Consider the following 19,347-nt stretch of genomic DNA (forward strand, 5'->3'; position numbering starts at 1 on the left):
GATAACCATTTAAGCTACAAGGACAAACCACTTTCTCACAAAGTAAGTTCCCAAACTTTGTAACTGATAACAAAGAAAATCCTTTTGTGAACTTGCACTAGAACCAGGATTCCCATTTAGAAATAAAATAAATCCACAGAGGAACTTTCACAGCTGCCTAGGTCACAGTATATGTCTCAGGAAACAGTACCATCCTTTAAGAAACAGTAGGCCTAATGTGGCCATAGTATATATGATCTAGAACTGTTATTTCTATATTTTAAAAGATTTTTAAAATTCTTACTAGAAATGGTTGAAACTTCTCAAAAGAAAAAGATCTACACAAATTGGCTTTTAAGAGATGATATTTTTTAGATTTATTTTCTATTTAAATTTAAAAACAGGACCAGAAATTGCATCCCCTTCCTTACTTTTTCCTCCTTTTCCATTCTTTTCAGGACTAAAATAGGAGAAAGGAAAGAGAGAAAAGTGGAAGCCCTTAATAAGCTAGTGGTGCTATACTGGATAAGACTCATGGTCTACAATGTCAAGTACCCTTTTTCTGACAGAGAAACACTCAGAGACTTATTAGACTAACACAGTTTACAACAACTACCACTACACTTTGTAGGAATAAGAAATTGACGTACCTGGAAAAACATTGTCAAGATACCAAGAAAGTATTCCATACAGAAAAGCATCAAAAAGCATCATTTTAATGGAAAAAAGAAAACTATATTCATCTCCTTCCAAGGGACTGGTTCTGATGTTACCCCATTGTAGGCCAAGACCTTGCTCTTCATAGCGTGACAAGTATTCTGTACCGAAACCAAAAGCTACCTGAGAAAGCAAACTCTGGAATAAAGGAAAAATGACATTCAACTCAGAGGAACATTTTGTAAACCAACCACAAAAGACGACGATCTTTAGGGTCTGGACTTCAAAACTTGATAATGCCTAACAAATGATCAGGGGAAAGTGGTTTCACTTTTATATTGGACTGGGATGTTTAATCCTCTGAATGGCAGCAATTCTAAACAGCATTTAGCCATAATAGACTGAATTCAACCTTGGCTGTACGTTCTTTAGCTGCTAGGCAACCTTCACAGCTTGTTTTTTTCCATTAGTCTCTGTTCAGAAAATACTATAGATGCATCTAGAAATTTGCAGCGTACACCTTTGCCTATCTTGGAGAAACAAAATACTTTGAGTGCATGGGGCAGGGCTACTATAAGTAACAAGACAGAAAGTACACCAGATGCTCAGGATAAGGAAAACCACAACCATCCCCTCCCCTGGTGTGTCTGCTACCTAGTTCTCACACAACAAACTAATAAACCAGTATAGTATCCAAACATCCTCTTCAATGTTGCATTGCAAAAACAGAGAAAGAAGTGATATAGTGCTGTTTCACAGGATATGTAGTTCAGCCAGGAATGCCAGACCTTAGGAAATGAGGGGACAAGAGGGATCCCAACAACAACTCTGAATGAGGAATTATCATACTGTGCTAAGTGAAAAATGTTTGGTTATTAGCAATACATTCATTGTTCAATTACTTTACTTGTCCTTAAAAATTTTTATTTTTTCTTCAGGCCCCCTACACGTGCACACCCCACCCCTTACCATCCCTTGTAATTATCTCTTCTTCAGAGACTAACCTTTGAACAACAAATATAAGACCAAATGTATCAGGAACAGAGAAAAATATTAATGGCTTCTGGCCAGCAATATCCTTTCTTACACAGATGCCTCCTCCTTCACTTCAGGATGAGAAGAGAGTTGGTTTTAGGCTTAGACTGTGTTTTAGTCTCAAGATTTCTTCCCAAATCAGAACCTGTTGGAGGCCAACCCTACTCATTTCCTGACTTAATGACAGGATCAAGTTTTGCACTTTATTGCCTTAATTGGTAGAACTAAAAATGGTATATACTACGTCTGCATAGTACATCAGTTAAGAGTGCTGATTCATAGCCATATTTACACTTAGTTATAGCTTTTAAAGAGTTTTGTTTTCTTTTTCCTTTTTCATTAGATTTCCTAGTGCAAGAGGAAAAGACAGCACTTCTCTTTTACCTAGGTTGTTAGAATGCTCAGCAAAGATGGGAGACTGGATTCAAATACCCGCTCCCCTTCCTGATTCATTGGGCAACAGAAAATTAGTCTGAATAATTTTGTAAGTTCACAGTTCCATTTCAAAAAACAGCAAGAAGTTTCCAGCTCCACTGAATTGTTAAGTATCTTGCCTATTATGGAAGAAAACCAAGAAGGAAGCACTGCATGGAAAATGTCTACAGCTTCTTAGATGGAAGATATTTCTTAGAGCTTTGGCACCTGGGTTCAAATCCTAACTCTATGTTCATCTAAAGAAGCAATGTGAACCTGAGGTCTTCTCATCCTTAGATATTACCCTGTTAACTAGGTTATAGCACATGAGAAAGATAACTGTCCCCATTTTGTGGATTGCCTTTGTATTTATTAAACATACCAGAAGGTAAATTTGCTTTGACTTACAAGGAAGTGTTCAAAATTTTTGAACATTATGCTAATTTCTTTGCATTCAAAAAGTAAAATAAGTTTTACTGAATTTTCTAAAAGCCATGAAAATATCTCTTGGTCACTAGGCCTGCTGAAGGCTTATTCACTTGCAATCCCTAATTATTTGAGAGAGATTCAGAGGTCTCCCTCTCTGAATCAAAAAAGCAGAGAGGAAGAGGCATGCAATGCTTTGTTACTCATGTATGCACAGTGAGAAGGGCAGCAAAATTTGAACCCAAAGATACCATATAATCAGTGAAAGGCTTACTGCTAGAATCTTCAGATTAACAGTCATGCGGTCTTGCCAGACAAAGCAGACAATATGAGGCAGATACAAGGTGAAGTAGATGACTCCACTGCAGGCAGCTGCCAGATTTGCTTTGGAGAAGAGGGTGCTGAATAAGAAACACTGCATTATGGTGGCCGTGGTGAATGTCAATAGGAATAGAAAGAAGAGAAGTGGACTGCTATAATGTAGTACTTGTCCGCACTGTAAGCAAAAGGAAAATGGAAAAATTTAGAAGTATTGCCACTTTCTGAACTAGCAGAAAATGTCAGAATTGCCACTGACATGTAACTGTAATGAGTAATAACGCAGTCTTTCTTACCTAACATGACTTCTAACTCTCCCAGGCAGTAATGTTTCAACACCTGAGGTCATTACAATAACAAATCCTTCACCTAACTTTATCCTGCTCCTGGATTGTCACTTCAGGTTAGCACCATAGGCTGTGGAGTTCATATTCATATTTGATGACTGAATTAAGATCATAACTGATTGAAAACAGACATTCTGTCCCTGTCTTAATAAGCAAATGATTCCAAGCAAAATGTTCCTGCTTGGAAATTTATACATTTTAAATAAAAGTATTTCAACTATCATAATAAATTTTCATTGATTTCTTCTCATTTTCTCCTCAGGCCACTTGCTCGATGTGCAGGAAAGACAATGTAAGGAAGCCTGACAAAATGCATCAAAAAAACCCCCAAACAAACAGGAAAATTATAAAGCTTCTGCAGCTAAATGATATTCAAACTCCAAAAGGGTATCACAGCTGAGGAATCCAAGTGCAATTTCTCAGAGATCCTTGTGTCCTAACTAACCCACTGGGTGAACTTTTATTGACCTTTTTTCCTTAGAGCTTTTGTAGATTAAACACTCCCTCTCAAGAAGAGCATGGACTGCTGCTGATTATCTATTTACTCCTAAAAAACAATGTTGAGACCTATTTATTAGGCTCAACTTTGTTTTGAATCTTATAAAAGGCTCAAATAGGTCTATAAGGCTATAAATAGGTCTCAGCATTGTTGCAATATCCCACTGGGCCTCCGAGATCGATTTCTTTATCAACTGACACAATCTCTCATAAGAATATATTTACAAAGGTGCCTCACACTGGCATAGTGAAATCCAGGAAAGGAAGCAAATTATAGGTATAAGCACATTCCTCTCTGGTATTAACTACCTCCTGATTTTTAATTAAACCAGTGTAGTGAATAAAGTAAGCTTTCTCTATCCACCCAAGCTGTAATGGAACCACAAGGAACTAGAACAACTCATCAGGGCAGACTGATAAGATAGAGCAGATTGAACCCTAACTATGCATTTATATCAATACCAGTTCCCCACATCAGAAAAGATACAAGGGCATTCCTCCTTATCAAAATGCTACAGATTTATATAACTAAATAGAGCAGCTAGGAGGAGCTTGGTTCTCAGGTAACAGAGATAAGAGGTAGTCCTTAGAGACAACATCCAAACTGTCCTGAAAAGTTACAGAAATTACAGCAATTCTGAGTCACAGAAGCAAAAGGTTTGTTTTTTTTTTTTCTTTTTTTTTTCAGGCTGTCCTGAAAGTTCTGTCCTTGTGGTCTCTTTTTCCATTGAAATAGTCACATAATTTCTACGCAGGCAAGCACTGAACATTATAAATGAATCGCATATGGTGAATTACAAGATTAAAATTCTTCATATTATGATCCCTTCTATTTAAAGCAACAATTATTATTTATTGGGAGATCTGCCTCTGCCTACAGGAAATACAATATACAGAGTAATCAGCTTGTTGTATTGTTCTGTGGGCGATCCCACAATAAATCTTACTAGTGAATTTATCTTTCTGTCTCTGCCAAGTGCTGATGCTGTCATGAGGTCTGCTTAGAACAATGTGCCTGCTACATGCTGCAATCAGAACAGGCCAGCAGCCATTCCCATCTCCCTATGAATGGCTACTATTTTTTCTCAACAGCAAACTGGTATCAGCAGTGCAAACACAACAGTGAGTTTGAGAGTGGCAATCCTTACCATAATCAGTGCTGTGAGGAGGAACGTGCTCACAGCCATCATGACGAAGCTGTCTAGGAACCAAGTGCACCAAATCACCCCATTAGTTATACCCCTGTTCTTCATAGCCTCTTTCAGACGCATTTCCTTCTCCAGCACTATACTCTTCACAGTCATGGAAACTGAGTATATCCAAGCTAGCACCATGAAGATGGGAAAGGCGCGGTTTAAGGTGATCATGAAGCTACCCAAGCAGGAAGGGAGAAATTAATTAAACTTAGGTAAAACAGAGAAACATTGTGATGAAAAGCAAGAAAGAAAAGGAAAAGGAGTGGGGGATAATACATTTATTGAATATGGGACTGGAAATTCTCAGTCTAAACATCAACAACACCTTGCTAGTGAACTTCACAAGCAACCTAAATATTAATGAACTAACAGTTGCTGCACTCCCATGAGATAGATAAATGTTATTTCTATTTTACAAAGAGGTTCTAAGAGTTATTGAAGGCTACAAAACATGTGGTGGCTCATGAAAATACATCTCTCTCCACAGTGAATTGCCATAATGCTTTTACTATAATGTACAAAGAATATTTTAAGACATATGCTAATGTTAACAATTTGGGAGTGTCACTGTCTTTTTACACTCCCAAGATTCACTGGCAAAAGAATTAAACAAATTAAGCATTAAAAGCATCAGATGCTGCCAGCAAGGCTGCTGAAATTCATATAAACCATGACCTGGGGAATGCGTCGGGACTGTCCCACATGGTATCACTTCCAGTATGACAGTGCTGGGACAGGCTGCTGTGGGTGGCCTTTCATGTATTGTGATGAAGGCACTGCTCCCTTTCTCCATCCCTCCCCCCAGACTCTATGGCTGCTCAGCCCTGGCAGATGATCTTTGGTGAAGCACTGCCCCAAGTGTGCTGTCAGGGTGAGAAACAGATTTTGGGGTGAAAAAGCTGAAAATATTTTCTATGAAGTTGGCATTGCAATTTCTCAGTGAAATTACCCTGAAAACCAAATGGACTTGATTCTTTAAAGGCCAAAAGCCTAGAGCTGCTAAAAACAAAAAGGAGCAAAAAAACCTTCAGCTTCCTAAATCTGAGCCCTACAGAACTACGTTTTTGCCATAAGCTTCTCCATTGTCAAAACAAATAGAAAATCTTCACTTTTTCCACCAAAAATTCCTGAAGAGCAATCTGGCCTGCTGAAACAAAGCCATGCTTTTGTGGAATGGCCTGGGGTACACTGGGTTTTGCCTGTTGGTGGACACACGTAACCCAGCACTAGGCCATGCATAGCACAACATACATGTTCACCATGAGGATGTGCTTGCTTCACCTAAGCAGCCTCTCTGCAGAGGCCATCGCTAGGTTTGGATATCAGCCCTGAAACTGTGTGACTGCGTGTGGTTGCTGCAGGCTTCACAGGACTTTTGCACAGATGGGGTTTCTGCCTCTGCAGAATTCTCAGTGGGGAGGAAATAAACAGCAGGCTTGCCAGAGCAACATTTTGTCAGGCTAACGGGTAACAATTGATGGGAATGACAAGTCAAATTATGTGTATCTGCAATCTGCCAATATCTGAAGTACTAGCATTTGCCTGAACAGAGCACAATGACAGAACTATGAAATGATTTCTATAGTGCTTGGTTGTTTTTTTTTTTTTGGTTGTGTGAGGGTTTTTTTGTTGGGTTTTTTTGTTTGGTTTTTTTTTTTTTTTTTTTTTTTTGAGTGAAATGTATACCAAGACATTTGCAGTAGCACAGATTGCAGCATTGGAACAGGCACACTGTGAACAGGGAAGAGGCACCACTTCATAAAATATGGAGCACACATGCTGGTTCAGGCAGTGCTAATGGAGGTCCACAACCCCACTGCCTCCATGTAGCCATGAAATCTCTACACCCAGGAGCACAGTCTCTTTCTTTTTTTGTTACGAAGCAACAAACCACCTCTTTCTCTTTTAGTTTCTTTATTCTGCAAGGTCTGTAGGTATCTTCAAGGACCAAAAACTACAGCTTTGGGTACTAGCGTATCTAGATATGATTAAGTCTAGGGTTAGGGTGGTAATACACTTGAAGAGACTGGGTTGTTTGATTCTTCAAGACTTACAGAGATAGCAAGAGAGGTACCAATTCCATTGGGACAAGCATTTTCTGTTCAATTTTTCTTTAGGAAATGATTCTTTGGATATAAAGAAAGCTGGGTTTTAGAGATGTAATCAGGGAAAAGAAGCTTACTACACTTCAATGGATTCTGCACAGTTAACTGAATGATGCACAGTGTTTGTTCTAACATGGGTCAGTGCTTTGTGTTCAGTTTTGCTACAGGCACTGGTCATATGCTATAGCATGAGGCTTACTTTTAGTTAGATAAAAATTTTTTAAAAGATCACATTTTTGCTGGGTCCTGTGTAATCACAGGGGTAGTTCCAGGGCTGACATTCTTAGGGATCAAAGCATTATAGTTGGGGTGCCCTGTTGACAACAGATTCTCTAAACCTGAAGGTTTAGGTGAGGTTATTATTATTGCCTGGAAAAGTAAGGCCAAAAAAACCCCAGATTATTTTTTGGATTTTGTGTGATACGCAAAAATTGGAAGAAAACTGCTGCTTTTAAGGGGCCAGTGTTTTGTGTTCATCTTAGGTCTGGACATGGGTTGCCTGGATGCAACAAAGGCTAAGATTGGGATAAGGGGTAGAACCTTGGCAGACAGCTTCTGGAGTCTGGATAAGGAGGAGAACAAATTCATTCAGTGATGTCTCAGTTATTGCTCTTGCATGTATACCTTTGGAATAGGGTTAGAACTGGTGCTTAAGAGTCTTAACGCACCCAGCAATCCAAGAATTCATCAGAATTAAGATAAACTGCTTTTACTCACACATCATCCACAAAACATGGATATGGCATTTGCTGCAGATAAATTCCTAATGGCACTTCAGTGTTGGTCTGGGTCTTTATAATCCCATGCTCAATCATGTCTTGGAGATATGCAAAGCCTCCCCAGATATAACGTAAATCATCCACAGGATCAGCTCTTGGACCAGGATCCCAGTACCTCAAAAGAAAATTCACATGGAAATAATTTGGGTAAACAGTGGCTTTAGGGAAGGCGCAGGAGGGGGGAAATTAATAAATTTTAAAAATCTTAACTACTGAAATTGTAGGGGCACTGCCTTGTCTCTTCTAGATTTTGGTCTGTCAGACCACATTGCTTAAGAAAGTATATGACCTGAAAGGTTCTTTTGTTTCCTTTAATTTTCTCTACACTGACACAGAACAGCAATTTTGGCCAAAAATGTACATAAATTAATCATGTAGCAGAGTAACTGTTCTAGAATAGAAATAACTGTACTTGGAATACAGTATCCTTGGAGATTAAACTGGAACAGCTGAATTGCAATTACCAGACACCATTATATTCCTCTATGTAGACAACCCTGAGAAATGATTTCTGCTATCCCTTTAAGTGAGTCCATTTGAGGGGGACTTGAGGAGGAACAGCAGAGAAGTTCTGCTGTCCAGGTGGAGGACAGCAAGGTCACAATCCACGTAGAACTTCCTTGTCTGCCTCTCCCAGTGATGGAGCCAATTAAAAACTTAAGCATGTTAATGAATAGATTCTGAGCAGAGTCATTCCCTTTGCCATGTATCCATGCACTTACCCACCGCTTCACCTAACTGTCACAAGAGTGATACCACTTGTGTTAGTACCTGGCAACTGGAGATGGATTCTGCACTACATTACATACTAACTATTGGTGAATACAGTTGAATTTAATGCATGTATCCAATGCAGGTTCTAATGTCCTTATGTCTCTCATATTCATGTTATGGCAGGCAAGAACTGAGAAGGAACCATCACTTACCTGTCTTTGATTTTGTTTGTTTTCTCCACTGCATCTATGTCCATCCGGATCTTGTACTTCACAAGAGGTGGAAGACTGCTGGTTGTAGGCTCTATGTCTGGAAAAACAACACCAGCCCAGAATTTGTTTTCCTCCAGCAGACGAAGGGCTTGATGAGTCAGTTGAGTTTCATCAAGATAACCTTCAAATTTATCCAAGGTCAAGCACTACAAATAATCACAAAGAGAAAAATAGCAATAAACTAGTAAAAGGTATACATTAAAGCAAACATCAGTGGTTGAAAACAGAAAAGGGAGGTAGGTTCATCTGAAGTAGTTGTTATTTTCAGCTTTAAAAGCTTATGCTGAAACTATTAAAAGTTGACTCTCTCCTCCTTCCTGAAAGCTTCCCCATCCTTTGTCTAATTCTTATGACAAATTCAAAACACACAGCATTATCAATACAAGCTCAGAAACATCATTGTCCCTAAAACGAACCGTAAACCTCAGATTTAGCATTTTGCTGTGGTCAATGTGAGTGGATGGAATTATTCTGAAAGCAGTTTATTCCTGTTATTTAAGGATTGCCTCCTCCAAGCTCAAGAAATGTCCATCCCGACAAGTAAGAAATCAAGCAAGGGTGGCCACTAAAACAGGAGCTGCTGTTGCAATTTAAGTATGACAGGGCAAATTTATATGTACCTGTACAAAACGTATAGCCAGTACTAGGTTCAGCCAAAGCCTATGGTGCCACATTTACTAATGACATAGAATGAAATTTTTTTTTTAAAATATAGTTAAGCCACTGTAATCATTCAGCCATGGAAATGTGAACTCTGCCACTTGAACTATACTTGGAAGTTTCCCTCAAAAAGGCAAATATCTGAACTGGAAGGGCTAAAGCTGCAGCACAGATAAGGTCCCAGTATCAGGAACTGTCTCCACAGTCTGCATCCAGGAGATAAAATTAAGTCAGCTATAAAATAAATCTGGCCATAAGAGCTTTTTAGCAGTCCAGATGAATCAAAACACTGTCTCTTTTTCAAGTTTTGGGACATTTTTTTCAGCCTAGGAAGTGCCTGACTGAACACCAGGGAGCTAAAGGATGACTGATCTATAAGAAAACCACATTAGCCATGGACTTCAGCTGAAAAGCACTTTGCAAAGTGAAGCGCTGGCAGAGTCAGAGCATAAATTTGCATCTTAAAGTCTCTTAGGTATCTAGGCATTTACTCCTATTTAATGCCAGTCAACTCGTCAATTGATCTTACTGATAATATTGTGTCCCTACTGAATTCTGACATGTGATTAACGTGCTGGCTTAAGGTAACATGCTTGGGCTATCTCAATAATAAAGTGTAGTTTACCCTTCACAGCAAACTGCCTTCTTTCTTAGTCTCTGTCATTATTGTGAAATGTATTATTATCAGTCCATATACAAGACACCAAGTCATCAAAATCTAAGCCCTTCATGACCCCCCATTTAACACCTACTTAACAGGCATTGTAAGACAAAAAGATTGTGAACACTACAAACTCTATCATTAGTTATCTGTAAAATTACAGACTTATGTTTGTATATGTAGCTTCTGCCCTTCAGAATTGGCAAGACATTACCAGAAAGTACAAGTATTTAACCTCCTGATGGACTGGGAAGATACTTATTGAATTATCTTGCTTCATAAAATTCCAGGAGGCTAACTTGTTTGATCTTATCTTCTTGATCATCTCTTGCAGGTCAATAACCAAAAATTACTCCACATCAAAGTGCTCATACAGGCAACTTGTTATGTAATGGGCAGACATCTTAAAGACTCCTTTATTTAACCTTTCCCTGTAATAAATCATGCTCTGTTTCCTTTAAAACTCGAAGTATCACAGTTTAATGGGATCTATATGGAAATATATTTTTAACTGGTAGCAAAACAAAACTGTTAAATTGGTAACTTTATTATTTTGTAGCTTTACTCTTCACGGTGTTTTGCAAATGTTAATTCTCCTAGTTTGCTTTACAAAATTAAACTACATAGAATTTCATATCAGAAAGCAAAATAATGCAGAAACACCTTCTAGTTTGTATGCCAGAAAAGAAATCAAATTAGACTGATGGCTCAGGTTGTATTAATTTTTTTGGGATATCCCACAGAGTTAACTGAGTTCTGGAAATCAGTTTAGTTCTTGCCAAAGTGCCAGTGTTTCCACAGCAAAGTCCTGCCGTGTAACTGTGTCTTTGCAGTGTCTGGAGGACTATTTGCTGTTTCTTTGTTATGAGGAATTATTTTCAAGGTACTTGTTGCAGCTGCAGAAGAACTCATGTAGCTTTCCAGGGGAATCTGCGGGAATGGCACTGGCAAAGTACTGACAGACAACTGATCTTCTCTAGATTTTCAGTGCAGAATAGATAGTGTCTGGACTAGGCTGAGGAGCAGTACAGGCTCTTATCCAGAGGTCCAGTCAAGGAAGCAGCAAGTGTTTAAAACAGAAAGCACAAGTGCTTATAGATCTTCTGTATGAGTAGAATGAAACCAAAGCTTGTATAAGAACATAGACTAAGACACCAGTGCTGCAATAATTCACACCATTTGAAAGTGAAAAGAGATTTTATATTATAATCTCCTAGTCAAAAGCTAGAATTTCTTTCTCTTAACATTAATTGCATTCAAAACAACAGCTGTATGCTCTACCGAGGCTTTTTTTTCCAGTGAATTGCAACACAGCTTGTGCCTGCATAAACCTCACTATATCAAAATTCATTAATCAACCACTTGGGGAAATTTACTTCAGATTTTTGCCCAGTAATTATTTCACAATTTAAAATGGTCCAATGAAGATGGGAAAACCAAAACTAAAATACTAAGAACAGATATGGAAGATAAACCCAGAAAATAATAAGCATAAAGAGGTGACTAGGTAGCACTCTCATAGCTGTTCTATGGCCTAAGGTAATCAAAGGGAAGAACAGGAAATTCTTGGGGTAGTGAGGATGAGCAGCCACTGCATAATTTGTGGGATTCTCAGCTGAACCACAGCTTGCAGCAGAGATCTGGAGTCTCCAAAGATAGTTGCTGGCAGCACACCTCTCCTCATTGCATGCTATGGTAAAGAGTAGGGTGTCCCTGAAAGGGAAATATTTGTTCTCATTGTGCTTGGCACAATGTGAAAACATTCTCAAATGCTAACAACTCAGTGTAAACAGCAGACTTAAAAGAATGAGCTCATTACAAAGAACTTTAGGACACAAAGATCTGTTACCAGGTACAGTAACTGCCCTGATATTTTAGACGTTCCAGCACTGACCTGCTGCAAGCACTATGTTTCACTCAGCTTGAGTAAGAAGTAATTCTGCTAGCATGATGCCAAAAGGTCATTGGAAGAATCAGCTGTGTGCAAAAGCCTTATTGTTCCCTCTTGTAATAGCTACAGGAAGGCAGATAAACTCTCAGCTCCTGACTTCTTGCAGGGGATGAATGGTCTTTTAGACTGAACTGGATTGGAATTAGGAGAGCTAGGCTTGGTCCTGTTGCCTATGACTAGTATTAATTTTCTCTGTGAGCTTGAGGCTCAGCTTATTTAACCATTAAATAATAACTAAAAATTTACTTTCCTTTCAGAGATGCTTGTAAGATGTAGTTCATCTCTATAAAGATCCTGACCGTCATATGGCAGATGCTAAGTGTTGAGTTCCCAAGTATTAATATTACTGCCAACAGCAATAGTTTTTTAAACTCTCGGAGTTAACCTGCAACATTGCAAGGTCCACTAGTTTTGCATGGGCTCATAAATTTACAAAGAAGAGTTGGCATTTCATTTATCTAACTTTGCAGGAATCCACCCCATCTCAGGTCCAGTTCCAAACACATCTTTATCTGCAGTCAGAAATATAGAGGATTAAAAAACAAAATCAAAAAACCCCATCCAACAACAAAAAAACCTCCTGGTGTCACTTACCCAGCTCTGGGAAGGAACGGATGCAGCAGTTTGCCTAGCCCTCTAAAAAAATATAACCTTTTTTGCACTGGACTTAGTCTGAGTCTGACGAACTCATCAGTAAGTTAGATTGCCCATACCAGAATAACCTCTTACTAAAAGTATCTTCCAAAGTATTTTTACAATGTCTTGATATTTTAATCTACATTTTTAGCATTTTTCATTTATGTAATGAAACTTCACCTCAGTTCCTGCACTGTGGCTCTCAAAAAGCCTCAGAGAGCCCCACTAAACACACAGCACCCTAGAGAAGGGGGGTACAGATTCCAGTAAAGAGACACAGACATCTTGTCAGAAGTGGCTACACAACAAGTGGAAACTCCCTCATTGGTTTCTATGGAATTTTGATCAGGTACTTAAATGAGGGACTTACGAAAGAACTATTAGCTTCTCTGGTCCTGGTCTTGCTGAAATTAGTGGCCTGTCAGTTATTAGTACTTACAAAAAAACGTTTCCTCGAGGTTTTGCATTCACTTTCTGCCTCTCAGCATCAAAGTGTGTTCACACATTCAACCAACATTTTGAATATAGCATTTGGGGATCATCATATTGAAGGTTTTTTTTTTCATAATATGTCCTTGTACTGCTGTATTATTTTAAAAACATGCTTTTAATATTGAGATTAAATTTGAAACAAATGAGCATGTCTTACAATTTTAAACTTCTTTTCTGTTGCCACAGACCCCAAGTACTGCCTACCCTGCTTTAAGATATTCTCTATGAGTATTCCCAGCAGTGAGAGGGCTGACCTTACCTCCAGATACTGCCTGAGCAAACGCAGAGCTTGGTCTGCAGCACTGAAGATGTTCCGCCAGTCAAAGTCTGCCATTCCCTTCTCCCGGCTCCCTGGAGACCCATTGTGGAGAAAGTTGATTATGTATTCAGCGGTTAAGCCTTCAGCACCCAGTTGGCTGTTTAAGAACTCCCTCACTGTAGGGTGCTTCAGAGAGTCCTGAGGAAACACATGAGGACAGCTTCACTGCAATGATCCTCCCCACATGCCCTGTTTAGCTAGAAAGGTTTCCATTTCCGTAGCTTGCTCTGAGCTATGAAGTAGTACAAAAGGGCATGCTAAGGAATTAATTTTATAAATGGGCAATTGCATAGCTCAACTGGAGGTGATGGATGGATGAAAAGCAATTTACCCTTCACTATTTATTGCATTTTTCCTTATAAGCAACAGGATAAATGCAATAAATGTCTAATCTAATAGAGAAGAGTGTGGAAAACCCAATGTTTTCTCTAGTATGAAGTCCTTTATAAACTTTAACTACAAATATTGCTTGCAGCTGATCAAAGTCAGATCTAACAGATGTGGAAATAAGCAATTTCCTAAGGTAGTAAATTGCTGGACCCAGCAAAAACATGGTCCTACTGCCTTCTTTGCCTATGCAGAACCCAAGAAAATCAAGTTGTCTGTTCTTGAAGGACATTTTGCAGAGACAGGGAAGCAGCGATTGCTGCCTTTTTTAAGAAGTCATTAGCCAGATTCTAGAGAGTGTCCAGATCTGAGATTTTGTCACAGAGATGCTGTAATGCAGCTACGACTAGACTTCAAACAAGTCCAGTAACCAGTCCAACAGCCTTAAAGGCTGCAGATTCCTTGCTGCAACGGCTGTGCTTCCAGCCAAACCTTCCAAATTAATGCTCTTCTCCCTTAGTAAAAATAAAGGGTGGTGAAAGGCTGCTTTTACTGAGGATCCCTGCTAAGTTATAACATACACGGATCATATTCATTTGCAGGCTGTTTTGAAAGAAGTACCACAGCTGAGGTCCTACTTCTTCCCAAGCTTTGGTCAACAGTCTGAGGCGTTCAAGTTCCTCAAAAGTGGAGTTTGCCTAAGGAATGAAACAGTAGAAAAGAGTGTTAGAAAGCTAAGGAGATAAACTAACAGAATTTATGATCCAGCCATTCATTGACAGTGAAACCTGTAACTTACAAATGTTGTAATTTTTACCTTCAATACTTAATAAACTTGTTAAAATAGCAATAATGTTAATAATCCTCAGAAAAAGAATTTGTAAAATCCAACTGGAATCACAGTCACTTAGGATACATTTCTATTGTATATGTAATGGAAAAAACAAGTGCACATTAACTGCAGTTAACTTCTATTCCTTTAAATACTCAGGTTTTAGGTAGAATGATTTCTTCCTCTCTTTTTCCCCTTGACTATTTCTCTCCATTAAGAACTAAAAAGAAAGATGATCATGTGGATAGATGAATAAATGGAAGGCAGTTGGAGAAGACAGATACTCTCACAGTTAAGATAATAGTTAAGATTTGAAATGTTGGGCTGCTGTAAATCTGATGTTTTCCTGTGTGAGCTACGAGCAGCAGTTCTTCTGCGGCTTACATAGATGTTGAGAGTAAGTGAATTGCTGGTTATGAGGTGGTCAAAACCTAAGTCATATGTGACCTTGATTTAACTGCTCAGATTCATTTCGCCCAACTTCAGGCACTTAGCTGAAGAGTCCAGGCTCCATCCTATTTTCGTGAAGTGAAAATTATTTATCATTTCAACATATATAATACTAAACCATGATGTTGCTATTGGTTTGTTATCTCTCAGTGTTAGATCTCAATGAGTCTATGCAAGCCTCATAGCTGCCTTATTTAAATATTTACTGGCACTGATGTTCTTACATCTGTAAAATATATAAAAACGTTACTATTTTTGCTAGTGTAAATGTGGATTCATGTCAACAAAAGGCTACCTGAGCTGGAAAAAGCATGTGGTGTGGACCAAGACGGGATGAATCAGTGAAGATCCGTCTCCTGTTTTTTAAACGAAGAGTAACTGTCCCTCCTCTGATGACCATCAGAACAAATGGAGTTTCGAGAAGAAAATCTGATTAGGTTGAGGTAGCTGGGTAACTGTTTTTCATAAGATGTTTCTCAGAATGCAATTTTTTAGAAACATATATTTTTGTATTTCAGAACTTCTTACATTTTTTAGGATTTGCCGTACAGAAGGTGAATCAGGAGCAAAGAGAATTTTTCCCATCAGCAGGGGCTTCACAGCACTCCAGGCTATTTTGGTTAAAGGGTTTGATTCCAAGTTCTGGATCAATGCATTACAAAAGGGCGCTAAAGACAGAAAGAAAGACAGTCTTTATGAAACCCTACTCCAATCCTATCATACATAACATCCTGCAGGGCTTTTTACTGGCAATATGGACAGTTTAAAGCATTTTGAATCTGAATGGGTTAAGCACATTCTGCAATGTAGAAGTACAACATCTGAATAAATGGAAAAGACTACTAAGTAGATATTGCAGTTGTAACGTACACACCATGGAAACTGGAAGAGAAAACATAAATAAATTTAACCATTTGAAAGTTGCTGTTATTTATAAGGTATTTCAAATGGAAGGAAACTAGACAGCTCAGATCTCACTGAACAATTTTGAGCTCCAATTGCTTTTTTCCTAATAACTTAGGTCCTTTGTATTGTAGCTGATACTGATACGAACCTATTTTTTCTCCTATTAGTGGTTAGTTCTTATACAGTATAAATTATTGGACTGGAGATCCAGCAGGTTTGGATGTTGAATTCCGAAACAGTTCAGAATTGGATCCTGCAATAATTTAGAACTAAAGATGTTAATGTAAACATTTCTATCTTACTCCTGCACTATGAAGTAATTAGCTCACTTGGATAGCGTTCAACTATTTTGTTCCCTGGCTGGGAACTTTTTCAGGTCTTTTGAAGGTTCAGACATAAGTAGAGCCAAGTTTCAACACGAACAGTGAAACGTAGGAATCTCTACAGGCAAAATGCTCACCTGTACTTCATAACCATACAACCATATCTATCATAGCAGAAGGGACACAGAAATGTACTACCAGCTATAATATGGGTGTTAGTACAGAAAAAATTGCTGGTGGTCTCAACGTAGAGAAAAACTAAATAGCAAACAGAAGGGGACATAATAAAAAGATAAAATAACAAATGGTAGAAAAGATAAAATGGGTTCCTCTTTGCATTCTCTCCTATTAAAAAGCAAGAAGTTAAGAGAGGAAATCAAAGCAAAAAAATGGTAAATTGAAATACTTTCTATGTAAGATTTAATTATGCTGTAGAACATTACTGCTACAAAATATATGTACTTTTATGCAGGAAGAGAACAGCTGCCATGTATCAAATTGAGTATTATTTAAAAGGAGAGATTTTAAAATTCCTGTGCTCAAGGACATCAATCAAGTTGAGAGACATTAAAAAAATTATCTTGGAGAAAAGCAATTCCAGAATGCAGAACTGTATTTTCCTGAACCTTCTTCAGGAGCGTCTAGTTCTTCCTGATATCAGTAGCATATATTAGAAGATAAGACACAGGGACTGTCTTAATTATGATGATGACGATGTTTATGCCTTCATATTGAAAGCAAATGCATATTTCTGGCAGTTCTCAATTCCTGGGCTTCTCTGCTTCCAGCTATGAAATAAGTATGAAGAAAAACCATTTCACATGTCTCTAATTTCCTGAATCAACTGCTTAAAAATGTTATTTTATAAACACAACAGTGGTATTCTAACATAAGTGCACCCGTCTACAGTTTCTGTAATGGTTCAGTGAAAAAACTTACTGGTCGTATTATCATAAAGATAACTGGATTTCTTCTTTGTTGACTCAATCCCCAGGAAAGCTTTGTAGTTATTATCTTCATACCAGTTGAAGGAAAGCACTCTGGATCCACCTCCTTCTGGGTAGCCACAGAAAAGATCAGACAGGGAACTCATGAGGTGGCCTAAGGATTCTGGCCTTCTGTCTTGTACAAATGGTTGCAGAACCATCAAAAGGTCCTGAACACTTGGCTTCCTGGCTAGCTGCAGTAAGACAAGACTTTGTTAATTGCAACCCTCAAAGGAGGTAAGTATCTGGTGAGGTCTCAGCTGTGCCCAGACTGGTAAAGTCTGGATGCAGTCAGAACCTCATCCTTTTATCTCCTCTGTCCTGGTCACAGGTACCATTTTCAGTTCTTGTTCTCTCATGTCTTTTCTGAAGAAAAGAATATGCTTCATATTTGCCAAAGCTTATGTCTACATTTATTTTGTAATGAAAGAAGAATGACTTTCTAAGGAATCAGCTCTTCCCAAACAAGTCTATTTTCTTTCTGATAAAGCAGGTAACTGGAACATAACTAGAACAGAGGAAAAGGAGAACTATGCACTACGCAGAAAAGTGACGCCATCTATTATTGAAGCACCTACCTTTTGCACTGCTTTGGAGACATTAGACAGCACCCTCCCCCAGGCCTTCAGGTCAGCACCTGGCGAGTTTCTGTCCAACACAGTGGGAAGCTGTGAATAGATCAGAAATACAGATGAATTTTGTACAGTTTCTACATGACAACAGCTATTACAGTGAGAGAAGAAAATCCAAATGGCATCTCTTTAGCTCAAATACTTTAAGTTATTTGGAACAGTGAGTCTTGTAAGCCTGTCTTGTGGGGCCACAAATCCAGTAGCCGTGTACAGACTCACACAGCAGCCTGTGTAAGTGTTCTTACTAATATGAGGCTGAAACAGTCACAGGGCACTGAAAATATGGGATTTGTTCTGCTTATCTAAGCCCACCATGCCAAAGGTGCAAAAATGGAAGAGGAATGCAGGAACTGGGATTTCTGAGAAGCTGCTTCTCACAGACACTATTGTTCCAGTGAGATGTACAGGCTCTTGGTAGCTTCTGAATTTAGCAAAGGTTGTGATACAGAAGCCCCCATTTGCCACGGAGGTAAATAACTGGTAGTACTTTACACTTGAGAGATTTCCTGATTTTGGAGACAGTCTGGTCCTCGCTGTCCATCAGATCTGACAGAAACCATTACTTCTCCAGTCTCCTGCATACTGGCCAAATGGCCTTTCCAGCAGGAGTTAACACTTTAGTTATCCCTGGCTTCTTAAGGAACAGGTGACACCATGGCATGCCATCACATACCACTTTGCTTGCATCACTGCATCCTTCTTAGTCAACTGTCTAAAAAAATCACATGTGCGCTTGGAGTTAGTAGTCTTGAGGCTTTCTCAGGCATCTATTTCTTCTGGTATTACAATAAAACATAAAGCTGGACTTTTGGATAGCTAGACTGTAGTATTTATGAGATAAGCCCCTAAAAAGACTTCCCCAAACCTGTGTAGCTATACATCCTGCTGACTCCCTGCCATTCCTTTAAGTCAGTAGGTGGTTAAGAAAGCAGGAGACAGCTGCACTGTGTAGGTATCTGGCAGGGAATCACAAAGGCAAGAGTTTTTATGGAAAGCTTATGTTAGCATGTTCTGTTCTGTCACTTGCAGTTCAGGCAGGAAGTATACACACACAATACTTCAAAATATACTTTTCCTTTGTCCCCTAAGGGGAACTAGTCTCTGCAAAGATTATACGGGATTCTTGGAGCACTTGCCTTAACCTGGCTTTTTTGAAACTGTGAACAACAGGAAATGTAAACAATCTGAAGCAAACCAGAGAAAAGCCAATGAAGATTTATTCTGCATATGTAACTCAGTGTAGATTTACACTCAGTTTGATTACATATCAAGCGCATGTGGCAATACTGATCATAGCAGCTGTTTCAGCAACATGTGTCTATGCTTACTGAAGAACTGCTTATCTCTACCCAAAATTGCATGAAGGTATTAAAGAATTTTATTTTCGTTTATTTGTAAGGTTTAAAGAACTTCAAACAAAGCTTAAACAGGC

At 38.7% G+C, this 19,347-nt stretch overlaps 1 protein-coding gene across 1 annotated transcript in view; it reads right to left on the reverse strand.

The window, feature by feature from the left end:
• ABCA4 (ATP binding cassette subfamily A member 4) overlaps nt 1-19,347 on the reverse strand; it is a 73,859-nt gene that overhangs the window by 38,314 nt on the left and 16,198 nt on the right. Inside the window, exons 7-16 of the mRNA XM_075156999.1 lie at nt 17,862-17,951; nt 17,237-17,477; nt 15,597-15,736; nt 14,368-14,484; nt 13,400-13,597; nt 8,681-8,886; nt 7,693-7,869; nt 4,823-5,045; nt 2,786-3,007; nt 630-834 (exon numbers count right to left, since the gene is read on the reverse strand). Of these exons, the coding sequence (XP_075013100.1) occupies nt 630-834; nt 2,786-3,007; nt 4,823-5,045; nt 7,693-7,869; nt 8,681-8,886; nt 13,400-13,597; nt 14,368-14,484; nt 15,597-15,736; nt 17,237-17,477; nt 17,862-17,951 (1,819 nt within the window). The remainder of the gene's footprint in view (nt 1-629; nt 835-2,785; nt 3,008-4,822; nt 5,046-7,692; nt 7,870-8,680; nt 8,887-13,399; nt 13,598-14,367; nt 14,485-15,596; nt 15,737-17,236; nt 17,478-17,861; nt 17,952-19,347) is intronic.

Source organism: Calonectris borealis, chromosome 8 (assembly GCF_964195595.1).
Source record: "Calonectris borealis chromosome 8, bCalBor7.hap1.2, whole genome shotgun sequence".
NCBI classification, from domain to species: domain Eukaryota; kingdom Metazoa; phylum Chordata; class Aves; order Procellariiformes; family Procellariidae; genus Calonectris; species Calonectris borealis.